The sequence below is a fragment of the Siphateles boraxobius genome, unplaced genomic scaffold (assembly GCF_051911475.1).
Source record: "Siphateles boraxobius isolate OS27281-9 unplaced genomic scaffold, OSU_SipBor_1 22, whole genome shotgun sequence".
NCBI lineage: Eukaryota > Metazoa > Chordata > Actinopteri > Cypriniformes > Leuciscidae > Siphateles > Siphateles boraxobius.
The window spans coordinates 80539-94314 of NW_027508833.1; the positions used below are offsets into that span (position 1 = coordinate 80539).

The 13776-nt window shown below is 33.6% G+C and overlaps 2 protein-coding genes across 2 annotated transcripts in view; one reads left to right on the plus strand and one right to left on the minus strand.

The window, feature by feature from the left end:
- Positions 1 to 13776, plus strand: part of ppp1r14d (protein phosphatase 1 regulatory inhibitor subunit 14D) — a 166436-nt gene that overhangs the window by 76745 nt on the left and 75915 nt on the right. The window lies entirely within an intron of this gene.
- LOC143746450 (pleckstrin homology domain-containing family G member 3-like) overlaps positions 1 to 13776 on the minus strand; it is a 56640-nt gene that overhangs the window by 24721 nt on the left and 18143 nt on the right. Inside the window, exon 3 of the mRNA XM_077238243.1 lies at positions 756 to 1111. Coding sequence (XP_077094358.1) covers positions 756 to 1111 — 356 coding nt within the window. The remainder of the gene's footprint in view (positions 1 to 755; positions 1112 to 13776) is intronic.

Sequence of the window (13776 nt, forward strand, 5' to 3'; positions counted from 1 at the left end):
TAAAGTCATTCTGGCAAATTTACGCTAACTTTACAATGAGAGCAGCTGGCCTCTTCTCTCACACACTGAAACACACACACACACACACACTGAAACACACACACACAATGAGGCCGTTATCTGATTGGCTTGAGTAAACGGTGGGTGGAGTCACTTATTCGTGGATTTGTCTGCACGTCGACACTAGAAGTGTTTCAAAAGACTTACAAATGCACAAGAAGCGGTTCACAAATAAATGCCAGGCAGAGTTGTGTTTGTAAAATAATGAAACATTTGTAAATATGTTTTTATTTGAAAATCTCATTTTATTTATTTGTGAATTTTATAATGTTTTGTGAATCTCTTTACATTTATTTGTGGATCTTTATTTATTTATTTATTTATGAAATTGGTAATTTTTTGTGGATGTCTTTACATTTATTTGTGTATCTTAATCTATTTATTTGTGAATTTGATAATTTTTTGTGAATCTCTTTACATTTATTTGTGAATTTTTATCTATTTATTTGGAATAATGCAACAATTCTCACCACACACACACACACACACACACACACACACACACACACACACACACACACACACACACACACACACACACACACACACACACACACACACACACACACACACAAACACACAAACACACACACACAAACTTTCCTGTACTGATAGACTTTGAGGAGTTACATGTACTGTAACCACATGACTAGTCATAAACATATGCTTCTCCTTTGACAGCAGTTTTTCCTCACCTCTACAATACTGCGAAGATCCCTGACGTACATTCGCTCCGTCTCAATAATCTCCATTACGACGCGATCCACGTAGGAGATCTGCGGGTTCGGCGCCATGCTGACGGTGGCAAACGGAGACGGAGGATCTGAACACGACCACTGGAAGCCGGGCTCTAAAGGACCCAGCGGAGGACTGAGCTCCAGGTCAATCCCAGCAGCGGACGGCGGGCCGCTGTTCCCCTCGGAGGAGCCGGACGACACCGCGCTGACGGGACGCCCGTCCTCTGAAGGCTCAGTGCTGGACAGGGAACAGCGGTCGCTGGGTCGTGGGTCGAGACTGCACACTGACGAACCGGTGGACGAACGAAGACATTCTGCTGGAGACAAACAGGGCAGGAGTGAACATGCTTACAGCATTACAATTCAACAGCAAACAAACATATTAGGCAGAAAATTAATTATTTTTGTGGAAATGCATTTTTTTTCAGGATTCTTGGAGGAAAAGAAAGCATTTACATGAACAGCATGTAATTCATTTGAAATAAATACCTTATATATATATATATATATATATATATATATATATATATATATATATTTGGTTAAATTCCAGAGATATGGAGATCTTAATGCAGCTCCATGATTAAATGGGTAATTTTATAATTCAACAGAAAAAAATATATATAGGCAGACAAGAAGTTATTTTTGTGGAAATGCATTTTTCTTCAAGATTCCTGGAGGAAAAAAAAAGTTCAAAAGAACAGCATTTATATGAAATAAAGACCTTTATACCGGAAGGTCTATATATATATATATATGGTTCAATTCCAGACATATGGAGATCTTAATGGAGCTCCATGATTAAATTGGTAATTTTATAATTCAACAGAAAAAATATATATAAAGCAGAAATAATTTTTTTTTCTAGAAATGCATTTTTTTTTCAAGATTCTAGGATGAAAAAAAGTTCAAAAGAACAGCATTTATTTGAAATAAAGATCTTTGATATTTATACATGGTTCAATCACAGAGATATGGGGATATTAATGCGGCTTCATGAGTAAATTGGTTAATTGTGCACATTTTCAGAGGTCGAAAACCAAATGTGGGTCACTTTGCATACAGATGATGCTTTTTTTCTTTTAAAGAGCAATATCTGAACAACAAATAATGTTGAAAGAAGAAATGTATCTTTTTTTTTCATATCAGTGCCATAAATATGTTTTTTCCAAAGTTTGAATGCCTGTAACTCTATAATTATTAAAGTTATCTCTATATAATTTTAGATTCTGGTTCTTAAGATACAGCATCTTGAATACTTTTAGAGTTACTGGCATGCAAACTTGAAGTTAAATACACAAGAAGTGCTTTTTCTCCATTTTTGAACTGTCACCGTTGGTATATAATGAAACAAAGATTGATAAAGTCAACAGATTTCATTAATAGACCTACTAATCTCTGTGTAGAAATAAAATAGTGATGCTGCCATCTTTCTAAAGTCATTTTTACCCCCCTGGAATTTGGCTCCAAATCTCAGGTGAAAATTGTCCTTTTTACCCCCCTCGACAAAACAGTGAATTACTCATGTTTCATGACATTCAATATTTTGGTTTTGTCCTTCATTTATGCATTTCTTTCACCAGAAAAAAAAGATGAACATCAAAACGTTTAGCCGGTGGAGTTGACATGTACTGACCCACCAGTGTTTGGACAGAGACAAGAATAGAGAATAATAGCCTGGGAAACGGTAGTCATCATTACAGTCACTGATAATGCAAACATATGAATGTTTCCATGCCAATCTTTTACTGAAAGACTACGTCATCATTACAGGCTCTTTTTCCACTGGGCTTGTAGATGCACGATACAAGCGATCTCACTATGTGAACCTGTCCGCGTTTAACCACGACATCCAGCTGCAAGCCTCCACACGAGCAACACTTATCAGTCTCTCACGGCTTTATGATTCATGCATGATGATATCATACAGCAACAACACCCATCAGACGGGAAAACGTATATTCATATCATCTATAAAGCAGCAGCCGTTTTGAAATCTGCTGGTGTTCTGGGTTAGTAAGAGTGCGTTTTCATTTCCTTCCTTCGGTAAGATTGTGACCGAACACACACACACACACACACACACACACACACACACACACACACACACACACACACACACACACACACACACACACACACACACACACACACACACACACACACACACACACACACACACACACACACACACGGCATCTGTCAATACAGGACAGTGCGAACGCAAACATCAAGAAACAGGAGAAATCCAGGTTTATTATTTTAAATTTAAAGATGCAAGGATTATGAAAATAAAAATGAGATTCGGGACAACACTCATTTCTGTGATTGCATTGAAATTTTACATTCATAAGCATTTTAAATTTCCCTAGGGTTTCTTGTTAGGAACAAATTTTGAAATTGAAATTTTACATTGATAAGCATTTTAAGAGTACATTTTTTTTGTTAGAAATGGAAAAAATTATGAAATTGTTGTAATGAAATAGGTAATTGAATTTTACATTCATAAGCATTTTTAGGACACTGAGATTTTACAAATTCTTGTAAGAAATGAAACAATTTATAAAAAGGTTGAAATAATGAAATTTGCATTAAAATTTTTCATTAACATTTTTAAGATACTTAGGATTTCTTGTTTGAAATTGAAGTTTCAGAAAACATTGAAATAATGAAATTTTTTACATTTATAAGCATTTGAGACTAAAATTTGACAATTTTGTTAGAAATTGAACAAATTATGAAATCATTGAAGTAATAAAATATTTGAAATTTTACATTCATATGCATTTAAGCCAATGAGATTTCAAAATTTCTTGTAAGAAATGGAACAATTTATAAAATTGTTTAAAATAATGAAATTTGCATTGATGTTACATTCATATTCATTTGCTTGACACGTTCATAATCACTTTTAAGACCTAAACTGATGTTGATGATTCATTAATTGCAGTTTATCAATCAATCTACTTATGATGATTAATAATCAGTGTTGGGGAAAGTTACTTTTAAAAGTAATGCATTACAATATTGCGTTACTCCCCCAAAAAGTAACTAAGTACGTTACTTAGTTATTACTTTTTATGGAAAGTAATGCGTTACATTACTTTTGCGTTACTTTTTCTCACGTGCATGGGCTTGTTTGTTTGTTTTTTAATAACAGCTAAAACAATCTATTTTTGCCAATTGTTAAGGCCCTTTCACATCAAAAGTTAAATGAATAAGCCTAAGGCTGAAGGAAATGCATATTTACTACTGTGCAGTAGAGGGCGCCGCTCAAACAAACCTTTCAGCTGCTGCTGTTCTTGATTACATAACAATAGGATACAGGAGAAGGAAGTTCAACACTCTTATTTCTAAACCTAATCAAAAGTCATTTTTGCTTATTAGTATGGTTGAATTAGATCATTGTAGGTCAGCAGCAAAGACATTGGTTAATAAAGTGAGATTAAATACATAAAGTATATTTGTGTAATTTAACAGTTAATAATAAAACTTTTGCACAAAATTCTGAGATTGCATTTGACTGTTTTTATTCATTTTGAGGAATACTGAATGTTTTTGTGCAAGTGAGATGAGTAAATGCATGTTCAATGCAAATGCACACAACACCTCACTTTATTTCTCTCAACATGGGGACAGGAGAGCTGTCAGTCAATAAATGTGAAAAAGTAACTAGCGTTACTTATTTGAAAAAGTAACTCAGATATTTTGTTGTAAATTGAAAAAGTGATGCGTTACTTTACTAGTTACTTGAAAAAGTAATCTGATTACGTAACTCAAGTTACTTGTAATAAGTTACCCCCAACACTGTTAATAATCAAAACAGTCATCTTTTTCAAAACTGACCTTTCCTAAGCCAAATAAACCTATGAATTCATTATATATTTTTTCCTCAGTTAAGTCAGTTTTTGCGTTTGTTCATGCACCATTAACTTCATCAGGACTAGTTATGATAAAGTGAGGCACAACGACAACACACGGCAAATCCAGTGAATAAATTACTCTTATGAACCAGTATCTAAATGACTCTTATGAACCAGTATCTAAATGACTCTTATGAACCAGTGAATAAATTACTCTTATGAACCAGTATCTAAATGACTCTTATGAACCAGTATCTAAATGACTATTATAAACCAGTGAATAAATGACTCTTATGAACCAGTGAATAAATGACTCTTATGAACCAGTGAATAAATGACTATTATGAACCAGTGAATAAATGACTCGTATGAACCAGTGAATAAATGACTATTATGAACCAGTGAATAAATTACTCTTATGAACCAGTATCTAAATGACTATTATAAACCAGTGAATAAATGACTATTATGAACCAGTGAATAAATGACTCGTATGAACCAGTGAATAAATGACTATTATGAACCAGTGAATAAATGACTCGTATGAACCAGTGAATAAATGACTCGTATGAACCAGTGAATAAATGACTCGTATGAACCCGTGAATACATGAATCTTATGAACCAGTGAATAAATGACTCTTATGAACCCGTGAATACATGAATCTTATGAACCAGTGAATAAATGACTCTTATGAACCAGTGAAAAAATGACTCTAATGAACCCGTGAATAAATGACTCTTATGAACCAGTGAATAAATGACTCTTATGAACCAGTGAATAAATGACTATTATGAACCAGTGAATAAATGACTCTTATGAACCAGTGAATAAATGACTCGTATGAACCAGTGAATAAATGACTCTTATGAACCGATTCTTTAATAAATCAATCTAAAAGACAAGTAAATCTTGACTTCTCAAGTTAACAGTTTGAATCAATCATGTATCTCATTCAAAGAATATTTCTCAGTGTTTGCATGCGTTCATGAACCGTTATATTACTTAACCCGAACTAGTTATGACAAAGTGAGACACTGTAACGCATCACTTTCCATGGAACAGAATATTTCAGGAAATAAAACAATGGAGCTTCTCATCCGCTGTATCCTGGAGGCTACATTATGAAATATATGACTAAAGGAACATGGATATAAATGAACTGCTGCGTGACAGTCAATCATAACTATTACTATTGCTCACTGACGTTTGCATGCATAGACAACACACTCGCGTCTTCTAGAGAGGGAAAAGATCGAGTGTGAACTGGGATCATGTTGATCAAAAGATCCTGATAATGACATTTCATATTTAAATTCAGATGATCAATCTTACAATCCACTCTGAGAACTAATGAAATGTTCAAGTTAATTAGTACAGATGATAAGCTAATGATAAAAAAATCTTTCAAATCTGCATTTCTCTTTTCTAACTCACTTCCTACTCTGTTGAATTGCTTTCGTAAGTCTCTTTAGATAAATCCTGCTATACGCATGAATGTAAACGTAATGATTAAACGCAGCGTTTGAGCGCTAGGCCTGTCACGATCATGCATTTTGTGTTGACGATTCATTAATTGCAATTTACGATTTAATTGTGTTTTGTTCGCATCACTTACAGTGAAAGACTAATACCTTATTGTTTTCTTTACTTGGAATCGTATATACAATAATAATAAAGAAATATAATAAAATAGGTCCATGTGATTTACTTTCATGCTGTGAAAATTTAAATGTATAATATAATAATAATATAATATAATAAAATTGAACCCACAAACCTTCATTTTGTAAAATAAGGAATAATTTTTTTTTTAATTAAATAAAAATAAATAAAATAAAAACAAAATAAAGTCTGATTAAACACAAACCTTCTATGAAGTAATATAATAAACAAACCTTAATTTCATAAAATAAGGAATAAAAAAAATAAAAAATATAATAAAAAAACAACATACAGTCTGTATAAGCAAACCTTCTATATGAAGGAACATAATATATAATACAGTCTGATTAAACCCACAAATCCTTATTATTATTCATATGAAATAAGTCCTTTGACTATATTTATGTACTTATCAACAGTGTTTTTTATATTCTTTGCCAAAATGTGATTGAAATTTAAACTGCACAATAATTACGATTAGATCAAATACCATGCTTAAGATGATTAATCAATAACCACGTTACTCACACACACACACACTCCTTCAGGCGCTTACAGGAAACCACAACACACACCTAAAACTACATTCACATTCTTTCACATGCATCGGTTTGAAACTGCCCGTCCTTCGTGAGGAAATAAGTGACGTACAAATGACAAACACTCATCCTGACTGACTAACACTTGCTCAGACAGAAAACAGCCATGTGACTCAATAATGACTCGCATTAATATATATAGATAAATCTATAGAGCGAGCTGACAGAGGCGATGCACCATTTGATTATATATGTGGTTATTAAACTTTGATTTCTGCTCTCTGAGTGAAAATACTTCCTTTTAAAACAGCAACAACCTGTATCGAGGGAATGAAGATTTGAACTCGATCCCTTATCAGTAAACAACTCTATGCACACTAAAGCAGACTAACAACAAGCATTAACACACATACCTTCATGTCTGACTGTGAGTTTATACAATGATTAACTCTCGTCAAGGTGAGTGTAGTATTTAAACTGAACTCAAAACAGCTCGAGATAATGATGCTAAGATCAGGGAATGACACACACACACACACACACACACACACACACACACACACACACACACACACGCTCGTCTGGATTCACAGACGCTTCTCGAACCGAATCGCTGGAATTCCTGGGATGCTCGAGGAGCGAGAGCTTTGATTTTCATTGCTTGAATTCCTGAATCTTAGAAACAACAGAGACTGTGAGAGACTGAACACACGCAACACGTTTCGTCTCATCTCATCATCTATACGAGGAACAAAATGAGCTCAAATAAAGAACTGCACTGAACTGTGATCACTAGCATGCCACGAATGTCAGATTTCCGTTTTATTATGCAAAATTGTTTTTTTGCACAATCCGTTTTTAAATGTCCCGTTAACTAAGACATATCAATACAATCACTGGAAAGAAATTGTTGTTAGCGTCACTTACAGTTAAAGACGAAAACCTTATTTTTTTAATTGTATATAATATATAATAATAACAAAACATAACATAACAGTCTGATTAAACACAAATCTACTATATATAATAAATTAATATAATATAATATAACATAGCATAATAGAATAGAATCCACAAATCTTCATTTAGTAAAATAAGTAATAAAATAAAAATTAATTAAATCAAAAATAAAATTTAAATAAATCAAAATAAAATAGAAAAAAAACAGTCTGATTAAACGCAAACCTATATATAATATAATATATTATATATATATATATATTATATATAATATATATATATATAAATATAATATATATATAAAAATATAATATAATATAATATTATATATATATATATATATATATATATATATATATATATCATATATAAGAGGAAGAAAATGAGCTCAAATAAAGAACTACATGAATTGTGATCATGCCACAAATGTCAGATTTTGGTTTTATTATGCATAATATTTTGTTGCATAATAGGTTTTTAATCTATACAATCAGAAAGAAACTGATACTTTTATTCAGCAAGGACACATTAAATCGATCAAAAGTAACAGATGTTTATAATGTTACAAAAGATTCTATTTCAAACAAATGCTGTTATTTAAGAACTTTATATTCATCAAAGTTTCAACATTGATAATATCAGCAAATTATCATATTATAGTGATTTCTGAAGGATCATGTGACACTGAAGACTGGAGTAATGATGCTGAAAATTCAGCTTTGATCACAGGAATAAATTACACTTCACTATATATTCACATAGAAAACAGCTGATTTACATTAGAATAATATTTCACTGCATTTATTTGATGGAGAATACAGTAAAAACAGACTTTTGAATGATAGCGATATTACCCAACAGGATAATTCTCTTAATTTCAGACAGACTTCACACATTATAAACCGTGCAGCACTGGCGCTGTTTTTAAAGTGATCGGCAGAATCTCCAGCACATGAGAGCAATGTGGATTAATGATTCTCAGCATCACATTTCCTTCCAGCTAGATACAATCACACACACACATCAGTCAAACCGTAAAAGCACCAGATGCAAATTTCACACGGAATGAAAGCGCTGCGTTTCCACCACCGTCCAACATAGTCAAAGCAGAGACCAGTGACTCCAGCTCTGATACTCAACAGTTTCACTGATGCAAATGTCTGACCAGTTACACAACATTAAATTTACTTTTATTTTCAAGCCTTTTCTCCCTTGACTCGAAGTGACTGGTATTAAAAATGAATGCATGGTTATGTAAACATGTGCAAAAGCCCCTGATATGAGTGTGTGAAATGAGAAAATGCAAGTAATATTCCTCACCTGAGGCGAGCAAAACGCAGTGCTGTTTTCTTTACAAGATTCCTGATATTAGTAATCGTGTTGCACACCTCAGGGAACAAGAACGAGATCCGATCGGATATGATTAATGCATGTAAAACACCCCCTCATAATCACACCCAAAACGTCACAATCACACCAATATCTCTTCATTCACACCACTGTTCAGGTTTGAAGTCTCAGCTGGTGTTTTGGTGATTTTTAGTGGATGTATGTAGTCAGTTCTCTGTTGCAAAATGAATGTTTCTTTGCAATTAATGACTCTTGCATCTAAATGCAATTCATTTTTAACCTTGACTTCATACTTTTTGAACCTCCTGTAACACCGGAAAGTGTTCTCTGTCGAGTCGAGACAAATAAACTGTTTATTTCCACTAGCGTTTGATGCTTCAGTGCTTTTCCTCATTGACATTTAACAGGGATGTTTGATGGAAAGAAGAATCTCTCTGAGGCTCGTATGCAAAACCTCGTTTCACAGACGGACACAACGCCAAAGTTCACAATCATCCTAGGTTCACATTTTTTTCGGCATCCATTTTAATGGTTAAAGTAGATTTTTGTAATCAAAAAGCATGTCTAGTTCAATGAAATTTAAAAGAGAAGAAAATATATTAGAAGTTTAACAAAAATTACATTCATACAAAATTACAAACGTTTTATTTTATTTTCAAATTCCGTTTTTTTTTTAAAAAGTTTTCTGGATTCAATTTGAATGGTTTCATTACATTTTAATAATCAAAAAGCATGTATAATTAATTTAATTAATAAAAACAACATTTTATTAATTTTCTTTTTTATTTTAACTCTTATATTTCTTTCTGTGTCATGCATTTAAATTTTTCTGGCAATCAAATGAAGGCATAAAACATTAATTTATCTTTTAATCATATGAAATTAAGCAATTTTTTTTTTGTCAAAGTGATGCACAACAGAGCTTTACTGCTAAAATTAAAACATGGAAGAAATATGTGATAAGCTATTCCATAAAATTATTTATTACATTGAGGCGTAGCTAAATTCTACTGTACAACAGTAATATATTTCTTCAGTCATAATTTCTTCAAGTTAAACCAAACTTTTATTTTGAAGGGTTGCCGTGAAGACCTTTGAATTTCTGTGTATGATATGACGATGATGAAATGAAACGTTAAACGGAGCTGCTTTTTATTTAATCATCGAATTCGACAAATTCCGTGAAATTATACCGTAAATTCTGTTTTTATGGCTATATCTGTATAGTGGAAATCACATGGCCCTACATCTCCAATCTTTGCTACTGGAAAACTGATGCCTAGACAAATTATCCAAAATGCAAACTCTTCCAGATGCGCAAAATTAATTAGATCACAATTCATAATGCAACATTGGTCGTGCATATGTGAATGAATTTCACTGTATCTGTGAATTTCACTGTGCAAATGCCATTAAATGTGCATGTTCCTCTGGGCAGGAATCAGTAAGAGTCTGACGGCTCACAAACACACCGCAGGAGGCAGAAGCACAAACAGTGTGTGTCGCCTGGAGGATTTAGTAACTACTCGAAATGAAACGGGGAGAGGAGAATAATTACACACAACCGTCACACCATCATTACACTGAGACTGAAATATCTGCTGACTGACTCCATTCAAGCCCTGAACATCCGGACGCAGAGACGAAGGCCGGGTTTAACACACGTGTGGAAATTAAAACACACTAATGAGGAAATAGACTTAAGCAACAACCCATGAAAAGACTAAAAAGTACCGTGACTCTGACATTTTGGTAATCATTACCATGTCATATATTGAAGTACAATTAAAACCATGGTACAGATTACAGACACAGTACCAAAGTAAATTAATAAATTCATTAATAAATCGAAAGGAATGTTAATAGATTTTTTTAATGTAGTGGAAATCAAAATAAATTAAAAAAAGCAAACAAATATATAAAATAAACTAAAGCAAATAAAAAACTGAAGCAAAGAAATAAATAAAATAAACGATAGCAAACAAATATATATAATAAAACAATCATAAATTAAATATTATAAAGCAAACAAACAAAAACTAAAACAATCAATTCAAACTAAAGCAAACAAATTAATAAAATAAAACAAAGCACACAAATATATGAAAAGAAAAGACTCCAAATATATTAATATATTAAAGCAAGCAAACAAACAAATAAAATGGACTAAATTAAATTAAAGCAAACAAATAAATAAAATTGGAATAAAAATCAAATAAGAAAAACACACATACATTATATAATTAAAGCATTTTGTTTGAGAGGGGAACCAATCCTAATGAGATAAATAAAGAATAAACAAATAGGCCTAAAAAAAGTACCAAAATATATAAAAACAATGATATAAAACAAAATAAAATAAACAAATAAAATCACAAATGTGAAGCGCTCGTAAAGCTCTTGCATTTGGCCAACACATGTTCAGAGACTCGGCACAGCTGAACCAACGTCTGTCTTTAAACACACAATTAACACGTCAGCTCCATCATCATCATCATCATCATATACACTCCTCTCACGATACCGTGAAACCCTTCCTTTCAGACGCACCTGTGCATTTCTCCGTCTCACCGTATCATTTCACCAGATTACAGGCTTATTCAGCGTCACATCTCCTGATAACCACACAGCCAACACACAACTCGTGAAAGAAACTATTATGGAAACTGTTTTTGATGACAGACAGGGAGACTCAAGCATTTGTCTAATGATTAACAACTTTAAAAACACTGTGGAAACTTTCACATTTTTCACATTCAAACTAAGTTCAGATGGAAGTTCACCCAAAAATAGACCCTGTTATGCCACTTTTGGGGCCTGAAAGGATGGACATTTTCCAATATACCTCATTTTATGTATAATATCTAATATTTTTGTAATAAAATATACAAAAATCACTTGCAGTGTGATATATTTCCTGCAGTTGTGTACTTACAATATCCAAAACGTTCCCAAAGATTTTTAATTTCAGAGAAATTCCAATTTTAAATAATGGCTCGTCCACGTTCACTCGTCGCCTGTCAATGACGTAATATCCGTGTCATCCCTGTTTCCGCTCGTACTGCCACAGTAACCATGGCGACAGACGTGGACAACTGCGTTACGTCTAGCGGCTCGCTCGCGCTGTTGTTTCGTTCAAACATTATGGACCATGGCAAGCGGACTTTGGGACAAATGGAGAACTAAAACGCGGATCAATATCAGCGTGGCGTTTTCGAGATAACGAGAGCTAGCGTCCGCGACTAACTTCCACTCGACAGAGACGCCACTCCTGCATGTACTTTAGTAGACAGTGAGCAAATCTACATAAAACTAATCAATGTTATACAGCTCAACATGATGAAATGTTAGAATATGATCAGTATGTTATTCTAATATTGATCTAGATTACTGCTAGTCTCATACAGACAAACTAACACATAGAATAACATTATAACTTTCAACAAACTCAATGCAGTTTAGTGTGATAGTGTAGACCAAGTGAAACAGCGCTGCGTTTCCTCACAGGCTTCATTCGTCTAATAAACTGACCTGTGTGAGTATTAGGGCTGTCACTTCACGTTCGAAAATGGATTGTACAATCGATCGGACCAACCAACACAAGTTTTGAAAACGAAAATAGGGAATCGATTTTAACTGCCTTTTTTTTTTTAACCAAAAATGTGTTTTAGGTAGACAGATCAATACAGTACACAGAACATGTAGGATGTTGGAAAATAACAATGTCTTTTCTGTTGACCAAATGCTTTTTAATATTCGCTATTACTTCAATGCAAGTGAACAAGCGCGCGGTTATTTGTTGCTTAGTGACGTGTGTGTTCAAGTAAGCCAGAAATGCGCAGATTCTGCGCAATACACGGTTTTTAATATATCATGAGGACTCACGAGTTGCGTATTTGCGCTAAAACCACGCAGATTTGGCTTACACGAACTTCCCCTGCAAAGTGAGTAAACATAGAAACACGCCAAATTGGCTCGTGACAGCGTTACCCACCAAAGTTCATTTTTATCCGAATTTGGCGGGTGTTAATTTCAATCCTTGAATGTTGCACTCCTGTTTGTCATTGTGCAAAAAACTTCACGCCAATAAATCATCAGAAATATTGCTGACTTGTGCGCGTCTCAAGCGCCCTCTTTACGTTCGTCCTAATGCCTGTCAGTTGTCCGTGGATTTGCCAATATTTGGTGTTGAAAATGGAAACGTCTTTAGACATGGAAAAAAATCGATTTTACAATTGATTCAATTAACACATATGTCTCAAAAATCGAACAGGAGCCCTAGTGAGTATTAATACAGCACTTGCGTTCGGTAGAATGCAATGTCCTTATTACTTTATATCCGCGTGACTCGCGTGTGGCGCTAATATCTGTCTCTCATTAGCAATCGCTCCCTTCTTCATACCACAGTCATGTTAAACACATCAATGCATTCACTCATCCATAAACATTATTAGATCCATCAGGATGACGACAAGTTCCATAATTCCGCTTATGCGTCATCAACCTACGCCTTTGTTATTGTAAGAGGTTAGCGACTCTTAGCGGCGAAAAAAATTATTATATTGTAGCTTTAAGCAATTCCTATCGGTTTCTATACAAGCA